The sequence below is a fragment of the Natator depressus genome, chromosome 9 (genome assembly GCF_965152275.1).
Source record: "Natator depressus isolate rNatDep1 chromosome 9, rNatDep2.hap1, whole genome shotgun sequence".
NCBI classification, from domain to species: domain Eukaryota; kingdom Metazoa; phylum Chordata; order Testudines; family Cheloniidae; genus Natator; species Natator depressus.
In genome coordinates, this window is record NC_134242.1 from 9231303 (window position 1) to 9258873 (window position 27571).

Consider the following 27571-nt stretch of genomic DNA (forward strand, 5'->3'; position numbering starts at 1 on the left):
TGTGGCACCTTAGAGACTAACCAATTTATTTGAGCATAAGCTTTCGTGAGCTACAGCTCACTTCATCGGACGCATTCAGTGGAAAATACAGTGGGGAGATTTATAGACACAGAGAACATGAAACAGTGGGTGTTACCATACACACTGTAACGAGAGTGATCACTTCAGGTGAGCTATTACCAGCACGAGAGCGGGTGGGGGGGACCTTTTGTAGTGATAATCAAGGTGGGCCATTTCCAGCAGTTGACAAGAACATCTGAGGAACAATGGCGGGGGGGTGAGGGGGAATAAACAACGGGAAATAGTTTTCCTCAGACGTTCTTGTCAACTGCTGGAAATGGCCCACCTTGATTATCACTACAACAGTTCCCTCCCTCTCCTCCCTCTCCCCCCCCCGCTCTCCTGCTGGTAATAGCTCACCTTAAGTGATCACTCTGGTTACAGTGTGTATGGTAACACCCATTGTTTCATGTTCTCTATGGATATAAATCTCCCCACTGTATTTTCCACTGAATGCATCCGATGAAGTGAGCTGTAGCTCACGAAAGCTTATGCTCAAATAAATTGGTTAGTCTCTAAGTGCCACAAGTACTCCTTTTCTTTTTGCGAATACAGACTAACACGGCTGCTACTCTGAAACCTATCAGTGGGACCAGGATTTCACCCTAAGTAAGAAGTGAAACAGGCCCCGAGTCTCAACTGTGCTGAAGAGATACCTTTACGAAAGACCAGAAGTTGCTCTCCCTTCAGGAGAGGGTGAAACGTGGATTATTTGTGGGCTTTGCAAACGGTCACAAACTTGCTACATCATTCAGTTTAAAAACAAATTAGCTAAAGGAAAGTTTGCATTGTGCATTATGGACAGAAGATGCTAAGCTGGGTGTGTATGTGGTATAGAAACTGTGTCGGGGGGGTTGGGGGGGGCAGGGTTTATTGGTTAAAATTTTTCTCTGCCCCGTTTGTAGCAGTCTCCCAATATTTGTTTTACACTGAGCACATAGCATGCCGCTAGCAGAGTTGTTAATCTAGAATTTCAGCCTTCACCAGAACGGGGAATCTCACAGCAATCAAGCGAGCAGCCACCACCTATGCATTGCATAACTGGCCTTGACAACTTCCTGAGCACAGTTGCAGCTAGCTTGGTCCAAGTGTAAACATTTGGGACAGAGAAAACAATCGCTAGCAGCTATAAGGAACGCAATCTCTGCATGTGCCTAAATAAAGTAGGGCAGGGCTCTTGTAACATGAAGAAAAAAATCTCATGCAGCTACTTGATGCAAGATAAAAAGCTTCTTGTCACAGTGGATGAGTTTGATCAAAGTATTTCACCCTGGAAGACTAGTATAGGAGTGAGTGGTTTGAAGGGTTCGCATGCTTCTTTCCATAGCCTTCATAACTCTCACTTTCATCTTAAAAAAAATAATAATAAAATAAAAATTGATCCGTCTCAATTTGGTTGTGAGAAATAGTTGTGTAGAAGCATTCAATACTTCAATACAGAGGCAACAATACTCAAAGTTGTGTTAAGTTTTCAATAATGATATGGCAGTGGTCCCCAAACTGTGGGGCACGCCCCCCTACGGGGGCATGGAGGAACATTCAGGGCATGCTGCAGGGCCCAGGCTAGCCCCTAAGGGCAGGTAGAGAGGGAGCATCAGCTAGTCCCTCTCCGCCTTCATCTGCAGCTCCGCTCCCGGCCAGGGCCTCAACCCCACCCCCAGCCATGGCCCCCAACCGTGGCCCGGTGATGGCTTCCATTCCCGGCCCCAGCCCTGCCCCCGGCCACAGCTCTGCTCCCAGCTGTAGATCCATCCTCAGCTGAGGCCCCAGCCTCAGCCCGGTTGCCCCTGTCCATGCCCCTCTCCCCCCAGGAGCCACAGCCCCGCTTCTGGTCCCAGCTGTGTGTGGGCGTGGCCGAGGTAAGGGGCGCGACCATGAAAAGTTTGGGGACCATTGCAATATGGGCAAAGGAATGGAAGGGGATGACTGTGGAATATTGCTTCAAGTACAGATGGGCATTCTGGATTTGTACATCCTGATACGTGAGATGTAGACGGATATTCTCCCTCAGTGAGGATCTGACTATAAAAACGTTAACCGGAAAAAGCTTTGCTGAGTACCTCAGTGTCCCCTCAGCCTAGACAAGGCCTTACATAAATGTTTTCAACATTGCAGAATATGCCAGTATTCCAATATTCACACAGGACTGTGAGCCAGGATTCTTTAAATTCTAATCTTGGCTCCCACACCGACCCCCTGTGGCTTTGGGCAAGCCACATTAGCTCTGGGAATTTCTCCAGCAGGGAAATGGAAGTGATTGTAATTGTTGATCTACCCCATATAATGATGCGCTGCCTGGCTTGTCAGCAGGACTTGCACCTGGGATCTTCAGCACCGCAGCACCGAACTCTACAGCTTGAGCTAAAGGACTAACTCCATTAGCTAGTAGCAGTATTAACCTGTTATCCCATAGTGGACCATCCACTAGAGCAGCGGTTCTCAAACTTCATTGCACCGTGACCCCCTTCTGACAACAAAAATTACTACACGACCCCAGGAGGGGGGACCGAAGACCGAGCCCACCTGAGCCCTACCGCCTGAGCTCCTCCATGGGCCGGGGGGCCAATGCTCAAGCCCAAGGGCGTCTGCCCTGGGTGGGGGGCATGTAACCTTAGCCTGGGTGGTGGGCCTTTGGCTTTAGCTTCAGGCCTGGGTGGTGGAGCTTGCACTTTGGCTACAGACTTGCTGGGGCCCATGGCCAACACCAGCCTTGGCAACCCCATTAAAATGGGGTCCAGACCCACAGTTTGAGAACCCCTGCACTAGGGGGAGACGTGACACCCTTTACCAGTATGTCACATTCACCGCTTCAAAGCATGGTACCATCCACTAAGAAATACTGTTGAACTGTGAAATAACCAGCTTGTGATGCCGTATAATGCTGCTGCCTTTCCAGGCCATTGAGAACTTTGCCATGACGGTGAAAACGACAGCACAGATGCTACAGACCTTTGGAACGAACCTGGCAGAGACTGAGCTTCCCAACGATGTGCAGTGCACGGAGGAACTCCTCTCCTCCCACACACAGCACCACGACAAGCTGAAGGTGAGTAATGCTGCGTGACAGCCTTGCCACTTGGTTCAATGTAGGATTTCCCAAGAGCAGGTTTGCTCTCTGCATTGATTCAGCCTTGGCTTGCTCCAGGGAGGAGTGAAAAATAAAGTGCCATTTTTTTTTTCCACTTGCCACACAACTAGTAATTACCTAACGCACTTTAGGAAGCTACAGAAGCTGGCATTAAATTAATGCTAGAGGCCGGGCGATAGATGAGCTAGAACAAGAGTCCTGACTTTTTGGGGTTGCCTGGTAGAGAACTGGCTTTTCCTGTGTTGTTTGGAGGCAGAGTGGGTACGAGTTTTTCCTTGTGCTGTAGATTGGCTCTAAAAGTCGGTTTTGCCTCGTTCCTTTCAGACGGCAGGGCCTGGCATTAGCAATCTCACTAACCACGTTATGGCGGAGTGGTCTAAGACTCGGGTGTGAAATACCTACGCTCCCTGGCTATGCTAGCTTCTTTCAGGAAACCTGGCAGCTCAGAGCAGGTGTAGATGACGTGGAGGTAGAAAGTACTAGTGCTTCTCTACTCCAGCACGGCCATTGTTATTAACACCAGGGTTAGTGCCAGAGGCGGAGAGTTCCCCCAAAAAGGCTGATACAGATGAGGCCCCTCAAAACACACAGTCACATCCTGACAATGTCATCTGAGCCCTCCTACCTTCTTCGGAGTGTGTGTGTGTTCCAGAAGAGAACTTAAAAAACAAGGTCTTGTTTGCTGTGTGTACTCATACAAAGGGTATGTCTATAGTACAATATATGTCCAACGTTGTTGGAACTCAGATTAGCAGACCTGGGGTTTGTTAAGCTAGGGCTTGAGCAGCTACACTCATTTGTAACCCCAGATTAGGAATTGCTGAACCCTGGGTTCCAGCATCTACAGTATATTATGCAGCCCGAGTCCAACCACCCGTATCCCAGAACTCCTCCCCAAATGTGGCCACTCTAGCCCTTAGTTCGTGGTGCAGTGTGGGAAAACTTGACTGTCCAGAGGACAAAGAAGGTCGACCTGTGGGATTGTGGGATGCTTTTGGTGGACTCCCAGAGTGTGAGTCCAGGGGAGCTGTGTCTACACTGCAAAGCAATAGGACTTGAACCCAGGGTTCCAGCTTGACTCAGGCTCAGATCCTCCACCCATGTAGGGTCCTGGGACCCTGGATCTGAGCCTTGTGTTAGAGCGATTTATGGGTGGATGTAAGGGGGGCTAGGCTTGAGCCTGAGTTCAACTCCTGGGCTTACACTGCAGTGTAAACATACCCTAAAAATCCCATGGTAGATTTCTTAAGAATAGAGTTTTCTCCCTGGTATCTTGGGCCCAAAACATCCCTTCTCCCTTATAAGATGAAGCACACCAGCTGCTGTCCTATCCCCTAGGTAGCTGCATATCAGTGGGGCTATGTGTATAAAGGACACAATCCCATGTGCCTTCAACACCCATTGATTTCAGCGTGCAATGATGACTCTCAGCACATGGTATGATCTGATCCATTTGTAAAGTGCTTTGGGATCCTTGAAGCCTCTGCATGTTGAGGGGATCTAAGCTGTGAATGCACCCAGAGGCTTTGTAATGGGTGTGTGATCTGTAGAGTTAAAACACGTATACGTAAGTGTAGACTATTACTAATTATTCTTGTTCTATTGTACACTGAACAAGAGTTTTCAGCGCAGACGAGTGCAGGCTGCAGCTGTGAATGTTTGTGCTGCATCTCTGCTGAGCCTGAAGTTTAGCTGGGCAACGCCGACTGGGAATTGGATGGCACTTGAATGTTTCTGAATGGTTGCCAGAGTTGCATCAATAAGGGTTGAAACACCCTCCCTGCGCATCAATGCACAAAAGTTAAAACAACAGGGGTGTGGCTGTTATTGCAAACCATGTTATTGCACTCTTCCGGCAAGCCATGAAGTCCACTTGCTGGTGGGAATTCTTGGGAACCTAAATCCCTGTCTTCCAGGCCACACATGTTGTTGGGGGTTGCCTTAAAATTCAGTGAGATCCTTTCTCTCCGTGGAGTTGAACAGAATCATTCTCTCGCTGCATTTCAGCTCTTGCATTCTGAGTGGATTTTTCAGCTGTTGGACAGGTCCATTGTGTGCTTTTGGGTTTTGCAGCTGCATCCACTGGACTGCCAGTACCACACCTTTCAGGAGATTCTGATAGGATCTTGGGCAGATGCAGCTGACTTCAAAGCAGTGTTCTTGATAGAATAGGATTAACAGGAGTCTCTCTCCCTGACGCCACTCCTGCCACCGAATTCACTCCTCTATATTTTCCACAGTTTTTCTTTGTCCTTCCCTTGCATGTTTGTTTAAGGGCTCATAATGGCATGTAGATTTAGACAGCGCTTTAGCTTTTCAAAGCACTGAACAGACAGAAACTAGTTAATAGGAATGGTTGAAATTAGGGAACTGGATATCGTGCTTTTTCACTTGGATCTATTCTGTCCTTTGGCTGGGACACAACAGCAGCGTAGTAGGGCCAGACGGTGCTCCACTGAAATCAATGGGAGCTTTGCCATTGACTTCTGCAGAAGCAGGAGCAGACCTTAATTAGTCAGTGTGCTGTTGAGATGGCTCTGGCAGAGGTAACTGTACTAGAAGGATGCTAAATAGCTGTTTGAGTGAACTGAAGTGAGGGCCCTCTGCTGAATTGCATTGCCTTCCTCTTGGCAGCCTTGGAAGTTCAGCATTCTGAAATCAGTCGTGAAGTTAGCATGGAATAGATTGATGAAAGCTCAGGTTGCCACCCATCTGGTTTTCACCCGGACAGTCTGGGTTTTGGCTGGTGTGTCCGGGTGCCATTTGACAAGCCCTGATGTTTGGCTGGTTTTTTTTTAATCTGTGGAAAAGGTGGCAACCCTAAGCAGAAGGAAGGAGGCAGTGCAGCAGCTGCCGCTGCCATCTCCAGGGCCAGGCTGCTTGTGCGACTCACGGTGTGCCGGGGCGGGACTTTGGGGGAAGAGGCGGAGAAGGGGGTGGAGCCGTGGAGGAAGAGGCAGGGCAGGGATGGGGCCTCGAGGGTCCAGTCACCAGCCATTAGAAAGGGGGCAACCCCAGTGAAAGCATAGGGCCTGATTCACAGCCCAGTGAAGTCAATGGAAAGACTTCCACTGATTTCAGTGGGATTTGGATCAGACCCTTATTCTGGGGATAATTAAAGACGGGAGCATGCCAAGTAAGGTAACTCAGTGTCTCAGGAGCTTTGCCGCAGAAAGTGGAGGCAGATTGCGTCAGCGAAACTAATTCATACACATAACCGGAGGAGGAAGATCTATTATTAAAATTTTGTCTGAAGGAGGGAAGCACTAATACAAAATTGAATTTTTATTAATTCACAAAAAAAGATGAAGCAGCTCTCTGCCATCTTGCTATTCCCCCTTCCTGGACTCCTTCCCTGAGCTCCCTTTAGTGTTGTCAAATAGCTATTGCATCAGCTCCCTCCTGCTCCGTTCAGTTAGCATTGAATACAACTTCTGTCACCTCCAACAATTTAAAATGAAGGCGACTTTCCTTTGTGCAGCCCGAGAGTGAGAATGAAGCCCAGTGAGACAAAAACGTATGCAAAAGTAGCAAAGGCTATTTCACGGAAATCCTCACAAGACTTTAAAATGCATTTCAGAGCTCTAGTTCCTTACCGTGCCATCCCACACAAAAGGAGCATGCTATCATTCAAACCAAGCCACAGCCGCAAATTGCACAAGGCCACTGGTGATTCTGAATCAACCTCCTTTTAATCTCTGGTCAAAACAAACTTTAAACAACTGCTCACTTAGTGCCTCTATTTACCATCCACCTTGGGTACTTATCTGGGCTCCATTACCACAGTACTTGAGCGCCTCACAATCTTTAATGTGTTTATCCTCACAGACCCCCTGTGAGGTTAGGGCAGTGCTCAGGGTGGATTTGATTTAAATCAAATTGATTTAAATCATGATTTAAATCACTAGTCAGGAAGACTCGATTTAATCATGGATTTCTACATAAAAGTGAATTCTTGTTGGTTGTTAGAACCTTAATACATATTCTTCACAACTCAGAGATAGATGTAGGTTTCATTTTTAGAAGGTACATACTATACATTTTAAAAGTGATTTATTTTGAAAACTTCTCAGATATGTTTTACAGCGATATCAGAAAATGAATGATTGTTTGGTTATTTCCAAAGGTAATTGAAGCAGATAGTTCACCTCCCAATGACTTCATAAATATCTCCAGTTCAACAAGTTTAATCATTAATATTTGGAGGATTTTCTTGCCATGTTGTTCAGCAGAGTTCCATTGTGTGCTGGGATATCTCAATGGTGACATTTTCCGGCCCTGTAAACTGTCTAAACTACAAGTCCGAAAGGGGTCGTTTTCAATTGGATGCCAAGAAATTATATTTTCAGAATTACTAAAAATATTTAGTTTAGAAACAGAAGGGCAGCTCTTACTGATTGTTTCCTTTTTTACAGCCAACTTTGCGTTGTGACTTCTACTATTTTAGTGGTAGGGTTTTTTCACTTACCTTGGGGAACACCACGATCAAAGCCAAGCATAATAACTGCACTTATTAACCATACCTATTTTACTATTGAAGAAAGGAAGAGAAAATGTTAAACAAAACAACAGAAATGGCCGAACCCAAATGATAAACTGGTTTACCTCTGTTATATTTTTATGCATTTTGTGGAGAATTTTTAACAGAGATTACATTTTTGTGAGTGGGCCCACTTGTGGTAGGGCCCTTTTTTTGGTAAATTGAGACCAGGGTTTGATTTCCAAAATTATTGAGAGTCCATTCTTGGTATTTTTTTAACTGTTTATAAATGGGCAAAAGAATTTGGGTAAAGGAAGGTAACACCTGTTGATTACTGGGGATAACAACAGATTATAGATGGGCAAGGTTAGCAATCGTAACTAATCTGATGGTTGCCATATGTGAGGTTAGGAAGGAATTTCCCCCCCCAGGACAGATTGGCAGTGATCCTGGGAGGCAGGGAGGGGTTCCACCTTTCTCTGCAGCATGGGTCACTTGCCAGGATTATCCAGGTATATCTCATTTAATCATTTTCCAGCCATTTTGGGGGTCTTGAGCACTGGTGCACCCAAAATCCCACCTAGTCTCTGCCTATGGCACAGAATAATCTAGTCTTCCGTGGTCTGCAATACTTCGGTCTAATTCTGATGGTTGGGGTTAGTGTGTGGGTGCTGAGCGGTGTTAGTGCCCTGTGATATATAGGAGGGCAGACGAGATGATGTAGTGGTCCCTTCTGGCCTTAAACTCTATGACGGAAGGAGAATTTTGGCCAGTCACAAACCCAGAAAATTCTAGAATTATTCTGTCCCTCAAGAGACACCAAAATCATTGTTGGCACTGATCAAGTCAGGCTGCATCTCTTCGATTCTAGGCAGGTCACTAAATGCAGCTTTCTTGTCAAGCACCCCTGCTTTGTTCCAATGTTCAATCCCCGCAAAAATACCCTCCACTGGCAATGGCAGTGCTTCTCCTTTGAGAGAGAAAAATAACGACTTAACCTGGTATTTGGTAAAACCTTATTTGAACTGGTGTGTGTGTGTGTGTGTGTGTGTGTGTGTGTGTGTGTGTTTGCCTGTCTCTCTCCAGGATGAGCTGAAACTAGCTGTGAAGCAGGGGGCCACACTACTGACGTGTATTAGAGAGCCAGTCACGCGGAGCTCCGCCAGCAAACTCAGTCCAGATGAGCTCGAAAATGTAGCGACGGTGGAAAGGTTGGTGAATTGGGATTACATCCTCCAGGTTGCTAACTGACCTGAAACATGCAAATGTGATTTGAATCCTAATTTGAATTCAATTTGAATAATTTGAATAATTCTTTATAGGTAATTGTTTTTTTAATCATTAATTCACAGTGAGTTTATAGAAATATGCTACTGCATGTTTGGTGTGAGGAAGGTCTAGGTAGGAGCCATTAACTGGTGAAACTAACAGGGCAGTTCAAAGAAACCTTGAGCCTCCTCCGTCCTGTTTGGTGAGGTTATTGACTACAAGGCCCAAGACTTGATGTGCAGTCTTTCTCTCCCCCTCCCTCCCACCCACGCACACACTCTCCTAATCCAGGTGGGAGTGGTGCATTCCTGCATACATGTTCAAACAGAATGTGTATGTGTGTGTTGGTGGGAGTGTTCAGTGGATGGAGGAGCTCCCCTTAAACCGGGATGTCACCGGTGTCTGGAACGGGTCTTGGCTGAGAGAGCCATCTCCGGTCAGACTGTCCAAACTGGGCAGATGCTCCCAAACTGGTGGTATATTCTATAATTAGCTTTAACCAAGTGTGATAGACCCAGGCCAGTTAAGTACAGCAGAGTAGCAGAAGGCAGATATACTGGCCACTGGATTAACCGTTTTCTGTTCCCTGACTGACCAGAGCAGGGTCTGCTCCATGCTAATGAGAACACCTGACTCCAATTAACCTGCAAAGAGTCAGGTGAGGCCATTAAGCTAATGTGACCACCTGACTCTAATTAAGGCCCCTCTGATAATATAAAAGGCCTCACTCCAGTCAGGCAGAGGGGAGCTAGGGAGCCAGAGGCGAGGAAGTGTGGCTGAAGGGCTGGTTAATGAAGACACCCTCAAGTCATTGGTAAGGGAGCCCTAAGGTAAGGGTGAAGAAGGGAGAAGCAGGAGAGCTGTGGGGAAGTGGCCCAGGGAAATGTAGCAACTCTGACAGTAAAAGGTTGGCTGCCACGAGCTGCTACCATTAGGGCCCCTGGGCCGGGACCCGGAGTAGAAGGCGGGCCCGGGTTCCCCCCAACCCACCACTACAGAAACACCTTCTGGGAGGGGAAGACAGGCCCCTGTCAGGACAGGAGGCTAAACTGTTTTGGCATGAGGCCGTAGGAGCAACAGAGACTGTGGGAGTTCTCTCACCAACCTCCATTGCTGGCTTATGGCTCAGTAGACTGCATCCCTGGCCCTAGAGAGAGAAGGGCTACATGGAGGGTTGCAGTGAGCCTCTGAAGCTAGCATAAACTGCCTGAAAGCGCGGGACCCACAGGGACAAGGTCAGTGCTCTGCCACACAAGCCAGCAACAAACGTGTGTTTCTGGACTACTATACTAGTTCACCAGGAAGCCACTGGCAGTCCCCTTAGGCACTCCATCCTATATTATCACCCAGATAAACTGGACTTCTGTGGTGACAGATTATTAAAACCAAAAATCACCACACATTAGGTTCTTCCAATCCCAAAGGATCGGTCACTCACCCCAGGTCACCAGATGCTCAGGATCTCACCAAAGACAACACTGCCAGCCAATTACTTCAGTAACTAAGTCAAGTTTATTAGCTAAGAAAAGAAATGAGAGTTAAGCAGAGGTTTAAAGTGGGTGAGTTACATTACAGGTGAATTCAAGCTTGTAAATCCAAAATGCTAACAGGGATGTTATATCTGATAGATTTTTATATCTCTGGATTTGCCCAAATAGTATGGGGGACCTCAATCCTTTGTTCAAAAATTTGTCAAAGTTCATCAGTCCAGAGATGTGGGGGGAAAGATCTAGGGGGGCACCTTTTGTTCTTGTCTTTTATATGTTGACCCCTCTCCTGGAAAATCCTGGCTGCGTTACAGAGTTAAGCAACTACATGATGTACATGCTGGGCCACCAGTTCTTCATATGAATTGCAAATTTTGTTTGCACCTTTTGCGTGCTATGTACTGCTTAGGCTGTAGACTCTGAAACAACATGCAGAGGCTCACATTCGCAGCTCCTTTTGTTGTTTCTGAAGGGCTAACCTGGGGGTGTTTCCCAGACTCACGACAAGTTTGAGTTACAAACACGCAGCAAAGTTTCATAACGTCACGTACAATGATGATACACACATCTAAACAGGATAATAATACTTAGCAGATTACAACTTTTCCAGTGATACCTTACAAGGCATAGTTTGGCTAAGATTTACCACAATTTTGCAACAGCGGTGACCATATTAGTGTAGATGGTCACCTTCCCTTCTATACAACATCACAAGGGGTATGGAAGAATCTGCAATGCGCCTCATCCACAGCTTCAGTCAAGATGGATATGTCCTCCCTGTTCCCCACAAAGGACTCTGTTTAGTGTCATGGAGCTGACAGTCACTGTGCAGCAGCTTGTAATACACACCGTGCTGCAATGGAAGTGAAGCACTAAACATCATGCAGACACTTCAGCTTGTCCCAATTGGGGTGAAGCAGTGTTGTCTGGGATAGCACTGGAAACTAGCAAGTGCTGTGAAATGCCAGTTATGCCTAGGTTTTTCTGCAGCTGAGGGATTGTGTTCTGAGAGAGCGAGCCATAACAGAGTCAAACTGTGCCTATGGGAAATATATCCAGCATTCCTTCTGAGAGCGGGTAGAACAGTGCATGGAACTTGTTTCCTTGCGTTTCAGTTTATCCTTCCGGTTACATTAAATACATAGGGACAAATCTTGGTTCCCACTGAAGCGTCTGTCAAAACACCCGCTGACTTGCTTGCTGACTTGCCAATTGCTCTGTATAAGCTCTTTGTACCTTGGTTTGTAGCTGTTCTACCTCAGTGTCAGGGACTATTGTTTGAAGTCTCCTTTAGTGTGACCTTTAAACAACTGGTTTATGCTGGGCTGTGGGCAAAAGATGGTTAGGGAATTTTCAATTGACTTCTGCTCACCTCTCAAGTTGTTAGTGTGGTCAACAACCAACCTTTGGAAATTACAGGCACTTGATGCAAAAGCCAAAAGAACAATAATATATAAGCAGAGCACATTAGTACTAGTCAAAGTTTCATGCTAAAACAGGGGGCAAATTGCATGCGTAGAGCATCAGTTGATTGCATCAGGGGAAGGAAGTTTTTCACACCGCTCCCCTCCTACAGCATTGCACAGCTGACCAACTATGTTAACCTATAGTACTTGCCCTAGGAATAGTTCACTGCCACAGGTAAGATATTGGACTTGATGGACGAGTCTGGAATGACAGGCTATAGGCGCCTACTTTAAACATTCTTTAAGTGAATGAGTGAAATTTACACACTTTGCACAAAGGTGGAATAAATTAACTTTGTTGAAGAACTAAGTGGAAACTAGGAGGGAGAGAGAATTCACCCCCAAGCCCACACACAGTGCATGGAACAGCTCTGCAGTTGCTACTCCAGCCCAGCAAGAGGGACTGCAACCCCTGTGCATCCCCTCTGTAAGGGTTTATGGCCACTGAATACATGTAGTCACAGACTCATTGGTCTCCTCCTCCTCCTCTAGCCCACTGCGAAACTCCGTTCCACATTGCTTCTCCAGAATCAGCGTGAAGCCCAGCTCTGCCTCATATGTGTGATGAAGAGTCCCCAACCTCTCCCTGTCTGTCTGCTCTGCTTTGAAGACACCTTCTGTAATCCCTAAACACCTGGTTGAATTTCACCTTCGCTGCATAACTAGCTCACTAAACAACAACGTACTCATAAATATCAAGTGATTTTCACTCTCCAATTAATTTCTTAACAGGTTATTGGCTCAGTTGGATGAAACAGAAAAGGCTTTTGATCAATTTTGGTCCAAACATCACCTAAAACTGGAACAGTGCCTGCAGCTCCGACACTTTGAACATGATTTCAGAGAGGTATTTTACTTATTTCTTAAATATAGACTTTCTTTTCTGGTAAATCATCTCAAACGTTTCCAGATAGCTATTCTAATCAGTGTATATTGTTCATCAAAAAAAGACATCTTCATAATGAAATAGGAACCACATATTCTAAAATGAAACTCCAACCAGTTATCAAATGTCACATGGTATCTCAATAAGCCACAGTAAGAAAGGAAGAATTAGAACGATACACTTCTTGGTAGAATTATTGGGTAGCCTCATGCAAAGTATTAGCATCTTGAAGGAATTGATGTTTGATAAGGAGCTGATCCAAAGCCCACTGAAATCCATAGAATTCTTTCTATGGACTTCAATAGGCTTTGAGTAAGGCCTTAATTGTACAACTAGAGGTGGATTAATGCAGAATGCTTAGGTTCCACACCCTTAAATTTGAGTGGCCCCAACTCAGTAAGGCAACAAGAACAGAATGGCAGGTGGACTGTGTTGTGCATAGCCGGTTGCACTCCTCTGCCATGGCGTAGAGCAGCTTTTCCATTTAGAAAGTAGCTCAAAGGCTCAGTGTTAGGTGGAGGATGAGAGCCCAGACAAAGGAGCAAAAAGAATGCCTTGGCAGATGGGATAGATGTGTGGGGAGGAAGACTGTCTGAGAAACAGATGCTAGTATGGGAAGAAGAGTCAGTCCAGGGAAGGATGCAAGCATCTCTAGCAGGTACAGATGGGAGTAGACTATGTTTGCCTGTTCATCGTATGTGACTTTTACCATTGAATCCAAGCCACTCATTAATCTGGTGCACTGAAAGAGGGGCTTCAGATCCCAGTTCAGCAAAAGCCTGCCAAACTCCCCTGCTACATAAGCACACTGAAAATTATCGGAGTAGGTTCATTAAAGACCCCAATAATCCTTTGAAATACCCGATTGATTTTAGGCTCGACCCATCTCTGCCAAATGTTGGCCATAGTCCAGGGTGGAGGTCATCAGTTACCAGAGGCCTTCAGCCACAGATTGGACCGAGTATGTGTGGACAGAGCGGGCAAGAAAACTTCTGTCAAAATTGTATTTTGATTAAAAAATGCTGGGGGGGAAGGAATGAGCAGGAAGCTCCACCAGGCGATCCAAAAGAGCGTTTTGATCTGGCTAAGCCATTAGAAGCCAGATACTAAGCAAGTCTCAAGTGGAAGCTGCTCCATCCTTATAGGGTCCTCGTACGTATTCACTAAATGATTGAGTAACATGGTAATGCTGCACAGCCAACTGGGTAGTGTGTCTCCCACCATCCTCTACTGGAAGGACTAAGAATTGCTTAGTTTCTTTTTATCATAGGCCCTGGACTGCTAACAACCAGGGCCATCCTTAAGCACAGGCAGCTGCGCAGGGCACCTGAAAATTTGAGCACCCCTGGGTCTTAGTGTCCACCGTCCTGCCTCTTCCTATCCCTGTTCTAATCTGACCCTTCCTGCAGGCTCCCACCACAGCTGGCTGCTGCAGTCTGGTGAGTCTTCCTCCCGAGGGGATCTAGTACTTAAAAGTGAAAAGAACAGGAGTACTTGTGGCACCTTAGAGCCTAACAAATTTATTAGAGCATAAGCTTTCGTGAGCTACAGCTCACTTCATCGGATGCATAGAATGGAACATATAGTAAGAAGGAATATATATACATACAGATAAGTTGGAAATTGCCATACAAACTGTGAGAGGCTAATTAGTTAAGATGAGCTATTATCAGCAGGAGAAAAAAACTTTTGTAATCAAGATGGCCCATTTAGACAGTTGACAAAAAGGTGTGAGGATACTTAACATAGGGAAATAGATTCAATATGTGTGATGACCCAGCCACTCCCAGTCTCTATTCAAACCCAAGTTAATAATATCTAGTTTGCATATTAATTCAAGCTCAGCAGTTTCTTCTTGGAGTCTGTTTTTGAAGCTTTTCTGTTGCAAAATTGCCACCCTTAAGTCTTTTACTGAGTGGCCAGAGAGGTTGAAGTGTTCGCCTACTGGTTTCTTTTTTTTTTTTTTTTAAAGTGAAAAAGCCTTCTAGCCTACGAGACCTATTAGCACAACATTTAAACTGTTAAAGAGCCATTAAAGTGGTAACGAAGCCATTTAAACAGGCATTTGCCAACCCCCAGGTATATACTGTCAGGGCTTGTCTACACCACGCAGCTTTTAGCGACAAGGTTGTGTCAACACTTTTTTCGGTACTTTGTTGGCACTTTTGCCAACAAAATACTTCCAGCCCCATGAGCGGCGTTAGCTTTGTCGGCAGGAGAGTGCTCCTGCCGACAAAGCTGCGTTCACACTGCCACTTGCATCGGCAAAACTTTTGTCTTTTGCTGGGGGGCTTTTTTAAGTACCTGTGAAAGACAAAAGTTTTGTCGACAACTTCGCAGTGTAGACAAGCCCTCAGTTTCTGAATTTACTGACAAAACCAGTTGTGCATTACTGTAATATTTACTCAGAACATGTTAGTCTACAGGACCTTAGTTTAAAATTTGCTTTAAAAATATTTCATTAGTGTGAAGATTTCTGAAGATTATAAAATCACATCTCTAAAAATTCCTTGCGTAGATTTTTAGATGCACAATCTGAGTATTCATCTTTAGCCTTAAATGCTTGGATCTTCAGACACACAGTTTTTTAAATAAATCCTTCAAAAGACCACCCTTATATAAAATACACATGCGAGCCCGGGCTGCCGTCAGTCAGAGGGGCACCAGTTTAATAATAATACTGGATAGGGCCCCATAAATCCTAAGGACAGCCCTGCTAGCAACTCATGAATTTTCTCCCTTACAGGGGCGGGTGGTTGTGGAGCAGGAGGATTGAGTTCTATCACTGCCGTCACCATGAAGTTCTGAGTGCCCATGGCGTGCAGCATAGTGACCGCCATAAAGTCCTAGGAGGCTGCGGATGTTATAATATGAGGCTGTTTGTGTTTCTTGTAGGTAAAACTGGAACTGGATAATCTGATGGAAGCGCAAGCTGGTTTCACGGATATTGGAGACAGTGTGACTCGAGTGGAGCACCTCCTAAAGGAACGGAAACAACTGGAAGAGAAAGGACAGGTTTGCACTTTACTGGACTTCATGTTTCAGTTATTGTAGATTGCTACTATTAGTCACTTGTAGAACTTTGTCCACACACCACACTTACTGTTCTGTGCGACACCACCAGAAACTGCAGTCACATACTATTGAGTTGGTATGTTTACAAAGGGGCATGAGCTCAGCCTTTTAAAGTTTGGATCCAGATGTCGACTACTCCAACCTCCTAGGGTGTTCAGATCTGGCAGTTTGATTTGGTCCATGATAAATATAGGGGCCACTTGCAAAATCTGCTTTTGGAATTCAATCACTGATAAAGCTCAGGAGGGTTTGGATCTGGGGTCTTGGTTCGGGTTGATCTCTTGGACCTTGAAAGCACAGGGTGAGCAAAGTTTGAAAGAGTCTCCAGTTAGACATCTTTCAATGTTGTTTTACTAGAAGTCAGTATTGTCTGAGCAGCTATTTCCAGCAAGGGATTCAGCATGCATTAAACAACCTTTCTTTTCCAGATCTTTTGGCTTTATAACTCCATCAGTCAGCTGTGATGATCACTAGGTTTGCCGTCATTAGGAAACATCAAACAAATGAATCAGTTAAATAACATCAAATTCACATGAACAGTTGCAAAAGCACAAGATGATTTGTGTCTAAAGCGTGCAGCTGAGATCCAGTAGACTTGGATTTTCTTCCTGGTTCTGCTGTGGAAGTAAATGAGTCCAAACTGGCATAGCTTGCACCTTCTTCTCACTCTCCTCGATATGCAATTTATTATACCACACATACTGATGTACAATTTGCACCTCTTAAACATCACCTCTGAGCATAGCCCATTGAGTCTGAATTGGTGTAATGTACACAGTGAGGAGGGAGAAGAAGACCTAAATCATAGGCGCCGACTCCGTGGGTGCTCCAGGGCTGGAGCACCCACGGAAAAAAAATGGTGGGTGTTTAGCACCCACCGGCAGCCCCCCCATCAGCACCTCCCCCTCCCCCCAGCACCACCCACCCGCTGGCGGCCCTGCCGATCAGCACCTCTCCCTCGCCCCAGCGCCTCCCGCCCACTGCAGTCAGCTGTTCTGGTAGTGTGCAGGGGGTGCTGGGGGGAGGAGCGAGGGTGGGGTGTGCTTGGGGACAGGGAGGAGTGGGGGTGGTAAGAGGCAGGGCAGGGGTGGAGTGGGGGTGGGAAAAGGCAGGGCGGGGTGGGGCCTTGGGTGGAGCCGAGGAGCATCTCCTGGCACATTAGAAAGTCGGTGCCTATGGCATAAATTACAGCAACTGAGAGTCCCTTAGACTGACTTCTGGATTTAGCCTACAGAGTCAGCTACACATCTGCAAGGCAAAGGAAATAAGCCAGCCTCACAGATCACGAAGTCAGTCTTCAAGGCAGGTGTGAAACAATACAAGGTGTCAGCCAAAAGAATGATTATGCTGGGTGACAGGACACCTGGTTTCTATTTCCAGCTCTGCCCATGTGTGACTTTAGGGTCCTGTACCTATCTGTCTTTGTGAAGGGCTTTGAGGCCTGCAGGTGAAAGGTATATGTGCAAATTATTTAATGAACCAACCTGCAGCTCTAGGCTTCATCAGAAATTATAGAGGAGTCATCTAGACTAGGCTCATCCTTTACAGTGTGATGGTTTTTCATTTCTTCATGTTAATTGTGCAGGAACCTTTGGAAAAGGCCCAGGCACTAGCTCTGCATGGAGACCAGCTCATCCAAAACAACCATTATGCAGTCGACTCCATTAGGCCAAAGTGTGTTGAACTAAGGCGTATCTGTGATGACTTTACCAATGAGACCAAGAAGAAATACGATATTTTGGGAAAGTCCCTTGAGCTGCATAAGCAGTTAGACAAGGTGAGCAAGTCTTCCTATAGGAAAGCACTAGTAATGCTTCATGAAAAAATAACTGGTTAAGGGATCACATATTTGGGGTTAGAGAAAAGCATGTTCACCGTTTTCCCCCAATCAGCTACTAGGCACAGCTGCGGGAAACCAGTCGTGGTATCCGCCTCAGAAAGGGGAGAGAGAATGGGTAGCATAAAAGAGAACAGTGGTTTCCCTGAATTATACAGTTAGGAGCGTTAAAACAAGGGCTTGAGGTAAAATAAGAAGTCAGCTAAACCTAAAACGTGGACCAAGCCTCAGCTGGGGCTTGCCAATGATCAGTTCGCTGCTTGTTACATTCTTTTGTTTTCAAGCTTCTCTACACTTCCATGACCTGGCTGGGATGGGAAAATGCTCAAATGCCATGAGAAAGTGACTGGTCTTGTGGTATTTTCAGCCGGATTTGAGGCAAGAATTACCAGAAAACCTATTTGTGAGATTCCTAGCCCAGCTTTACAGACCCAAGAGGTTTGGGGAGTTCAGATAAGGTTCAGTTCTCTATCTGGACTCATAGGTACTTATCTGAACTGAATGTTAAACAAAGTGAGACGGCGCTAATGAAACCCTCTGGCCTTCCTTACGAATCCATTTACTCTATCTTGTGCTAGTGCCAAGGGAGATTTGAAGCAAATACTGTAACCACCCTTTACTATCTGGGCAGATTATTCTTAGTTCCTATGTTGGGCCAACAACCTCATTGAAGTCAGTGGGGTGTGACAGTGAATTGTGGCGGGCTGCTCTTTACATCTATAATATGATGGGAGGTGAGGGTGCTCAGCATGTCACAGGATGTGATCAGCACCTCACAGGATGGATCTGTAAATTTAGAGATTGTTTGCAGATCTGGGCTCAGGTACAGGGCACAGTTAATATACTTAAGGATATTCCTGTTTCCATTTGATGAGGACAGCTGTGGTCAGATGGACTGACCACAGTGCTGGGTGACAGGACACCTGGCTTCTATTTCCAGCTCTGCCCCTGTGTGACTTTGGGGTCCTGTACTTATCTGCCTTTGTAAAGGGCTTTGAGGCCTGCAAGTGAAAGGTATATGTGCAAATTATTTACTGATTATTAATGGGACAAATTGCTATTGGTGATTGGGAATGCAGAAAAAGAAGATCTAGGCTTCATCCAGAAAGAGATTCCTGAGGAAAAGCTGGGAACTTATCCAAGTCACTGCCTCCTGCTCAGTGCACTTAGCTCCTACCATGCCTTAGCCAATTACACATGTGGGTGGCAAGCCAAGACGCACCCTGGAGAAGTGCCAAGCACAAGAAGGCGCTGGGGCCTCACTGCGTGTGCAGCCATAGGCATGTGCCCTGCAGAGTGGGAGTATCCCTTGGAACTGAAGTGCATCGGGCGATTAAACACTGTGCTTGTCAAATCCAATCTGTTGTTTCATGGATGACTTGTTCTAAGTGAATGGAAACCCCTCAGCCAGCAGAGTCTACCTACTATATCAGCTATTTACTCTATTAGCATAAATCACTATCAAGAAAAAAATAGCTATCCTCTGTCCTACTTTACATACAAGCTGTGGGTTGGATCTTCCCACATGCCCTGCTTTCTCAGCTCCCAGTATCAGGGGGTAGCCGTGTTAGTCTGTATCTACAAAAACAACAACAAGTTCGGTGGCACCTTAAAGACTAACAGACTAATCTTTAAGGTGCCACTGGACTCCTTGTTGTTTCAGCTGCCAGTGACTCATCGGACAGAAGAGTATGTCTAATTGCTTCAAGGTATTTTTCAAGTAACACAGAGTACAGAATAGCTACTCAGACAGAGTTACAGGACACAATCTGATGTCTCAAGGAACGGTACAGTTAGCCTGTGAAGGTTTAGCTGTTGTCTTGAAACAGCGAATTTATAATGCAAACATTTGACTCTGTCGCTTTAAAATCAATTTGGCTTGCAACTTGGTGCATGACTTAAGCCCCAGGGCAGTTTCTTTTCTTTTGCACAATAACTTAGTGTTTTTGCAGCAGTAAAGATAGGATGTTGGTTTTGTGACAGGAGACATCTGGCTATGTTGACAGTATCGCAGACATGTTTTGGGGTAGCTAGCTGAAAAAGAATCTATTTTTTAACGTTGTTCTGCTGTTTACAAAAATGGAAGGCCATTCATTTATTTTTTAAAATGAAGTCATCATCTGTAGTGCAATATTTTAAAGCCGGTAAGGAGGGAATCAGAGTTGAGTGTCAATTTATCCTCTGCCTAGCCTGTTGTGAAGGTGGGTTGCTGAAGGAACTGTCCTGAGACCCCTCCAGTGAGTAGCACAACAAAGTGGATTAATGATAGAATGACAGACACTAGACTTTCTTGCTTTTGTTTAAATTCAATACAGTGAGTCCAATTCTGTGCTGGCATGCAACTCCATTGAAGCACAGTGCTGAGTCAGTGGGGTTACCCTGGGTCATATTTGGCCCCATAGACTTTACTGTGGCGCCTTGTTTTTAATGCACAGTGCATCTTGAGAACTGCTCACAGCCTTGACGCTGTTGTACCAACATGGGTATGTTGGTGGTATTGAAGAGTGTTATTTCTGTTCAAATAGTGGGCAAGAAGCAGCAGCGTTGAAGCCTCAGACTGTGCCATTATTGCAAAGTCCTAATAGCTCTGTTTTCTTCTAAAGGCCAGGCAATGGTGTGAAGCTGGAATCTACCTCTTAGCGTCTCAAGCTGTGGACAAGTGCCAATCACAAGAGGGAGCCGAAACTGCGCTGTGTGACATAGAGAAATTCCTGGGAACCGCTAAGGAACATCAGTTGTCTAACCCTAAGGAATTCTACAACCAGTTCGACATGATTCTAACCCCTGAAATAAAGGTAACGCTTGTTGAATTTTTACACTGCCCATTTAAACTGCCTACAAACCAGCAGTGAATTTCAAAATACACACTTCACATATTCTCTCATGGCTTCGGTTCAGATGGAAATGCGAAAGGAGATCTATGATAGCAAACTATTCCCAAATGTGGACACTTGGAGCAATGGCCTTTCCTCATACGAGTAGTCTTTAATCACACAAGGAGTCCCTTCGGGGTAGCACCCCAAAGCCTGTGTCAGGGAGTGTGTAGAGGGAGGTACTCAGTGGGAGTACAGTGCCTGCAGAGAGCAGCTGCTGCACTATTCTAAGACCGAATGCAGGGTATGCTACCGCCTAATGCTGTTGTTCTGAGGTTGGGGTGCAAGGATCCCATCCTAGTGTTCTGTCCATCTGTGAATGACATCTATTCCACATCTGTTCTGCCTACAGGCCAATGCCCAAAAAGTTCTACAAAAATTAGAAGACGTGCAAGAAATGTTTGACAAGAGGCAAGTGAGTTTGAAGAAGCTGGCAGCCAAGCAGACTCGGCCGGTACAACCTGTCGCCCCGCATCCTGAGTCCTCCCCCAAGCGCGCATCACCTAAGAGCACCAGACCGGCACCATTAGGTAAGCCTCAGAGAGAAGATTTTCGGGGAGACACCAATTCTGTTCTCACCGTTCTGTTCAGTCCTATAACCAAAATGAAAGCTTACGCTTGCAATTCAGTGCAAGCATCGTGAGCCCAGGCTTCAGAATCAGATGTGAAATATTCATGCACATGCAGAGGTAGGTAAGGGCGAATCGGGTTACGGATCTACCAAGAAAACTTCCAACTCCCTAGGGTGACCAGACAGCAAAGGTGAAAAATCAGTTCAGGGGATGGGGGGGTGACAGGAGCCTATATAAGAAAAAGACCCCAAAATCAGGACTGTCCCTATAAAATTGGGACATCTTGTCACCCTACAACTCCCTGTCAGAGGGCAGGGTTACCTCACACTGCACTCCATGTGGCACACAATCCTCGCGTGCTCCAGTGACAAGTTCAACACCATGTGTTTTATTTACAACATGCTAAACAAGGGCTTGTTCCCCACAGCCTATGGCTTTTACCTTCTCCCAGACCCAGAGGAGAAGGTGGGAGAGCTCTCATCTCCCTGAGATCCTGAGCTTCTCTGGGCTTCCCTATCAGCCTACCCCTCTCTTATCTCTTCCTGTCTCCCTTTTAACCATCCTCAGCTGACGAGCTGAGTCCACTTAGTTTCATAGAGTCATAGATACTAAGGTCAGAAGGGACAATTCTGATCATCTAGTCTGACCTCCTGCACAGCGCGGGCCACAGAATTTCACCCACCACTCCTACAAAAATAACCTCACACCTATATCTGTGCTATTGAAATCCTCAAATCGTAGTTTAAAGACTTCAAGGAGCAGAGAATCCTCCAGTAAGTGACCCGTGCCCCATGCTACAGAGGAAGGCGAAAAACCTCCAGGGCCTCTTCCAATCTGCCATGGAGGAAAATTCCTTCCCGACCCCAAATATGGCGATCAGCTAAACCCTGAGCCTATGAGCAAGATTCACCAGCCAGATACTACAGAAAATTCTTTCCTGGGTAACTCAGATCCCACCCCAGCTAACATCCCATCACAGGCCATTAGGCCTATTTACCATGAATATTTAAAGATCAATTAATTACCAAAACCATGTTATCCCATCATACCATCTCCTCCATAAACTTACCGAGTTTAATCTTAAAGCCAGATAGATCTTTTGCCCCCACTGCTTCCCTTGGAAGGCTATTCCAAAACTTCACTCCTCTGATGGTTAGAAACCTTCGTCTCATTTCAAGTCTAAACTTCCCAATGACCAGTTTATATCCATTTGTTCTTGTGTTCACATTGGTACTGAGCTTAAATAATTCCTCTCCCTCTCTGGTGTTTATCCCTCTGATATATTTATAGAGAGCAATCGTATCTCCCCTCAACCTTCTTTTAGTTAGGCTAAACAAGCCAAGCTCCTTGAGTCTCCTTTCATAAGACAAGTTTTCCATTCCTCGGATCATCCTAGTAGCCCTTCTCTGTACCTGTTCCAGTTTGAATTCATCCTTCTTAAACCTGGGAGACCAGAACTGCACACAGTATTACAGGTGAGGTCTCACCAGTGCCTTGTATAACGGTACTAAAACCTCCTTATCTCTACTGGAAATACCTCGCCTGATGCATCCCAAGACTGCATTAGCTTTTTTCACGGCCATATCACATTGACGGTTCATAGTAATCCTATGATCAACCAATATTCCAAGGTCCTTCTCCTCCTCCGTTACTTCTAATTGATGCGTCCCCAGCTTATAACTAAAATTCTTGTTATTAATCCCTAAATGTATAACCTTACACTTCTCACTATTACATTTCATCGTGTTACTATTACTCCAGTTTACAAGGTCATCCAGATCCTCCTGTATGATATCCCTGTCCTTCTCTAAATTGGCAATACCTCCCAGCTTTGTATCATCCGCAAACTTTATTAGCACACTCCCACTTTTTGCGCCGAGGTCAGTAATAAGAAGATTGGTCCCAAAACTGATCCCTGAGGAACTCCACTGGCAACCGCCCTACAGCCTGACAGTTCACCTTTTAGTAGGACCCATTGTAGTCTCCCCTTTAACCTATTCCTTATCCACCTTTCAATTTTCATATTGATCCCCATCTTTTCCAATTTAACTAATAATTCCACATGTGGCACAGTATCAAACGCCTTACTGAAATCTAGGTAAATTAGATCCACTGCTTTCTTTTGTCTAAAAAATCTGTTACTTTCTCAAAGAAGGAGATCAGGTTGGTTTGGCATGATCTACCGTTTGTAAAACCATGTTGTATTTTGTCCCATTTACCATTGACTTCAATGTCCTTAACTACTTTCTCCTTCAAAATTTTTCCAATTTTTCCAAAATTTTTCCTTGCATACTACAGATGTCAAACTAACAGGCCTGTAGTTACCCAGATCACTTTTTTTCCCTTTCTTAAAAATGGGAACTATGTTAGCAATTCTCCAATCGTACGGTACAACCCCTGAGTTTACAGATTCGTTAAAAATTCTTGCTAATGGGCTTGCAATTTTGGGTGCCAATTCCTTTAATATTCTTGGATGAAGATTATCTGGGCCCCCTGATTTAGTCCCATTAAGCTGTTTGAGTTTCGCTTCGACCTCAGATATGGTAATATCTACCTCCATATCCTCATTCCCATTTGTCATGCTACCATTATCCCTAAGATCCTCTTTAGCCTTATTCAAGACTGAGGCAAAGTGTTTGTTTAGATATTGGGCTATGCCTAGATTATCCTTGACCTCCACTCCATCCTGAGTGTTTAGCGGTCCCACTTCTTCTTTCTTTTTTTTCTTCTTATTTATATGGCTATAGAACCTTTTACTATTGGTTTTAATTCTCTTTGCAAGGTCCAACTCTACTTGACTTTTAGCCTGTCTCACTTTATCCCTACATGTTCTGACCTCAATAAGGTAGCTTTCCTTGCTGATCCCTTCCATCTTCCACTCCCTATATGCTTTCTGCTTTTTCTTAATCACCTCTCTGAGATGCTTGCTCATCCAGCTTGGTCTACAACTCCTGCCTATGAATTTTTTCCCCTTTCTTGGGATGCAGGCTTCCTATAGCTTCTGCAGCTTTGATTTAAAGTAATCCCAGGCCTAGATCCATAAGTTCTTCAGTCCAATCCACTTCCCTAACTAATTTCCTTAATTTTTGAAAGTCAGCCCTTTTGAAATCAAAAACCCTAGTTGCAGATTTATTTTTATTAATCCTTCCGTTCAGTTTGAACTGAATTAGCTCATGATCACTTGAACCAAGATTATCCCCTACAACCATTTCTTCTATGAGGTCCTCACTACTCACCAAAACCAAATCTAAAATGGCATCCCCTCTAGTCAGTTCAGCAACTACTTATGAAGGAATCCATCAGCTATCGCATCTAGGAAAATCTGAGCCCTATTATTATTACTAGCACTCGTCCTCCAGTCTATATCTGGGAAGTTAAAGTCTCCCATGATCATGCAGTTTCCATTAGTATTTACTTTATTAAAAACATTAAAAAGGGCACTATCCATATCCAAATGAGATCCTGGCGGTCTATAGCACACCCCAAGCACTATCCCAGGGGAGGCTCTGATAGTTTTCTTCCCCAGTGTAATTTTTGCCCAGACGGACTCTGTCTTATCCATTCCATCGCTTCTTATTTCTTTACATTCTACCTCATCATTGATAGACAATGCTACTCCACCACCTTTACCTTTATTTTGGTCTTTCCTAAACAGCACATACCCTTCGATACCTGTAGCCCAGTCATGACTACTATTCCACCATGTTTCTGTTATCCCGATAATATCTGGTTTCACTTCCTGCACCAGTAGCTCTAGTTCCTCCATTTTGTTACCTAGGCTCCTCGCATGGGTGTACAAACATCTTCATTTTTGCTGTTTGGCCTCGCTCACGTTCTGTACCCTATTAGGCACGGTCATTCTACAGCCAGTATAACCTATTAGACTGGTCTCCACACTGCCCTTCCTCCTTATATACATTCTCCTACCCACAGCTGTATCCTTTCTTATTTCATTTTCTTCCCTCTCAATGCTAAAATCCGGCGTGGAGATTACCTGGACATCTCCCAACCATCTCCCCCAAATTCCTAGTTTAAAGCTCTCTTAATCAGTTGTGCCAGCCTCCATCCTAGAAGTCTATTTCCTTCCCTACTCAGATGAAGATCATCACCTGGTACTTAACCAATTATCTCACCACTTTGGCTCACATGGGGACACTTACCAAGTGCACAGAGCAGTGAGTCAGTCTTAAATTATTCTCACTCTGGCACTCTCCGCATTCTTGGAAAGTTTCTTTCTTTTAGTTAAGCCCCCACCAGGGATGGTCTGTCCCTCAGAAGGACTCATCATCTACTCTTTATTCTTCCTTCCAAGTAACCACAGATGTCTAATTGTTCATTGAGTGTGTGCAAATTATTCACATGCATTTCTGCTTGTAAAATTGACTGTAAATTCTTAGCTTTAAAATCACACTAACCCAGAGTCAGACAATGCAAACGTTAAGGTACAACCTTAACTCCTGTGCATCACTCACATGGAGTATTTTCTACTCCTGTTTCTTCTGTATAATCCTCTACTCCTCATCTGGGGTAGTCATCTTGAGGTAAAAACTACCTCTGCCTTGTCTCCACTAGGATCTGCAGTGACGGAGCTGACTCGAGTTAGCTATCTCAATTAAAAAGAGCAAAGGTATTTTTTAAAATTTTTTTGCAGTGAAGGCATAGCTTAAGTCGACTCAAAATCACTTAGTTTGTGTCTCATAGGACCCTCTTTTTAACAGAGCCACCCTTTGGGCCCTTTAAAGAGGAACCTCACTATATTATAAAAATGAAATCTTAGCCCTGGTCTACACTAGGGGCAGGGGATCGATCTAAGTTACGCAACTTCAGCAACGTGAATAAGATAGCTGAAGTCGATGTACTTAGATCGACTTACCGTGGTGTCTTCACGGCGGTGAGTCGACTGTTGCCGCTTCCCCGTCGACTCTACCTGTGCCTCTTGTGGTGGTGGAGTACAGGAGTCGACGGGAGAGCGCTCGGGGATTGATTTATCGCGTTTAGACTAGACACGATAAATCGATCCCCCTCTGGATTGATCGCTGGCCGCTGATCTGGCGGGTAGTGAAGACATACCCTAAGTCTTTAGCAAAGAGCCTTAAAAGTGTAAATTAAGGCTTGGTATACACTACAGAGGTAAGTCGATGTAAGGCAGTTTATGTCAACCTAATTATGGCAGCATACACGTTACAGACTGGCTCCCACAGATGTAAGTGCCCTACTCCACCTCCACGAGAGGCGTAGGGTTTATGTTGGTGGAGTTAGGATGACGCAGTGTCCGTGTAGACTACTGCATTACTTACATTGGCTGTTGGCTGTCATTTTTGTCAATTTCACCGCTACATGCTGGAGCCGTGAAATTGACAAGAAAGCCGGGCTGTAACTAGGGCAGATGGGGAGCTCCACCTAGAGCCCAGCTGCTCCTGGGTTCCCCACTACCAGCTAGGCTGGCACTTGGAGCCCAGCTGCCCTCCAGCTCCCGACTCCCAGCCCAGCTGCTGTCCAGGCTCCCCACTCCCGGCTGGCAGACGGGCTGCTGCCTGGAGGGTCCTGGCTCCCCTCTCCTTGTGGGGAGCCTGGCAGCTGTACTGAGGATTCCCACTGGGAGCCTGGCTGTGACGGAGAGCCGAGAGCCTGGGCGTGAGGGGGGCAGCCAGGCTTCTGGCAGCGGGGAGCTGAGATCCTGGGGAGGCGGTGGGAGTGGGGAGCCAGGAGCCTCCAGGCAGTATCAGGGCTCCCTGCTGGGAGAATTTAGCTCTAGGATATAGCCATGCAATTGACAAGAATGAGAGCCAACAGCCAATGTAAGTAATGCAGTGACTACAACAATACTGCGTCACCCTAACTCCATCGGCAAAGCCCTACGCCTCTCGTGGAGATGCAGTTATTATGTCGCTGTAGTACGGCACTTACATCAGCCGGAGCCAGCCTCTAGCGTGTACGCTGACATAATTAGGTTGGGGTAAACTGCCTTATCAACCTGACTCTGTAGTGTAGACCAAGATGCAATTTTACTCCCTACGTATCAGCACCTTATAGTCATTTCCAGAGCGCACACAAACTCTACAATTTTATACTATTTCAGATGTACTGTGAAGCAGAGGGAAATAAATATAGATAACAAAGCACATATTTGCTTTGCAGGCGGTGTAAATTACAACCCTTTAAATAATCTGGATCCTTTGTTCATGAAGGCCATCTGATCCCATCAGTTCTTTACGCAGAAAGCCTAACTGATTCTAGAATGTGGTTCTGTGAATTTTATGTTAGAGCTCAAAGTACAACTGATTAGACAGAATGATATACGGATGACTTTTGAACCCTGTGCATATTGTTGCAAATGGTTAGCAAGCCCAGGTTATTTATAAATATTTCTAGAACTGCGATATACTGGGGAGATGTACAGTGTTCACTGGTCCTGAAAGTCACACTACCACCTCCCTCATACTGGACCAGAGTAGTGCTACTCAGATGATTATGCTCA

General features: G+C 45.4%; 1 protein-coding gene across 6 annotated transcripts in view; it reads left to right on the forward strand.

Moving 5' to 3' along the window:
• Positions 1 to 27571, forward strand: part of MCF2L2 (MCF.2 cell line derived transforming sequence-like 2) — a 330633-nt gene that overhangs the window by 144515 nt on the left and 158547 nt on the right. For all 6 annotated transcript variants that reach the window (XM_074963488.1, XM_074963490.1, XM_074963486.1 and 3 more), the window contains exons 7-13: positions 2957 to 3106; positions 8715 to 8839; positions 12583 to 12697; positions 15632 to 15751; positions 17397 to 17588; positions 20252 to 20443; positions 20874 to 21051. In XM_074963488.1, the coding sequence (XP_074819589.1) occupies positions 2957 to 3106; positions 8715 to 8839; positions 12583 to 12697; positions 15632 to 15751; positions 17397 to 17588; positions 20252 to 20443; positions 20874 to 21051 (1072 nt within the window). The remainder of the gene's footprint in view (positions 1 to 2956; positions 3107 to 8714; positions 8840 to 12582; positions 12698 to 15631; positions 15752 to 17396; positions 17589 to 20251; positions 20444 to 20873; positions 21052 to 27571) is intronic.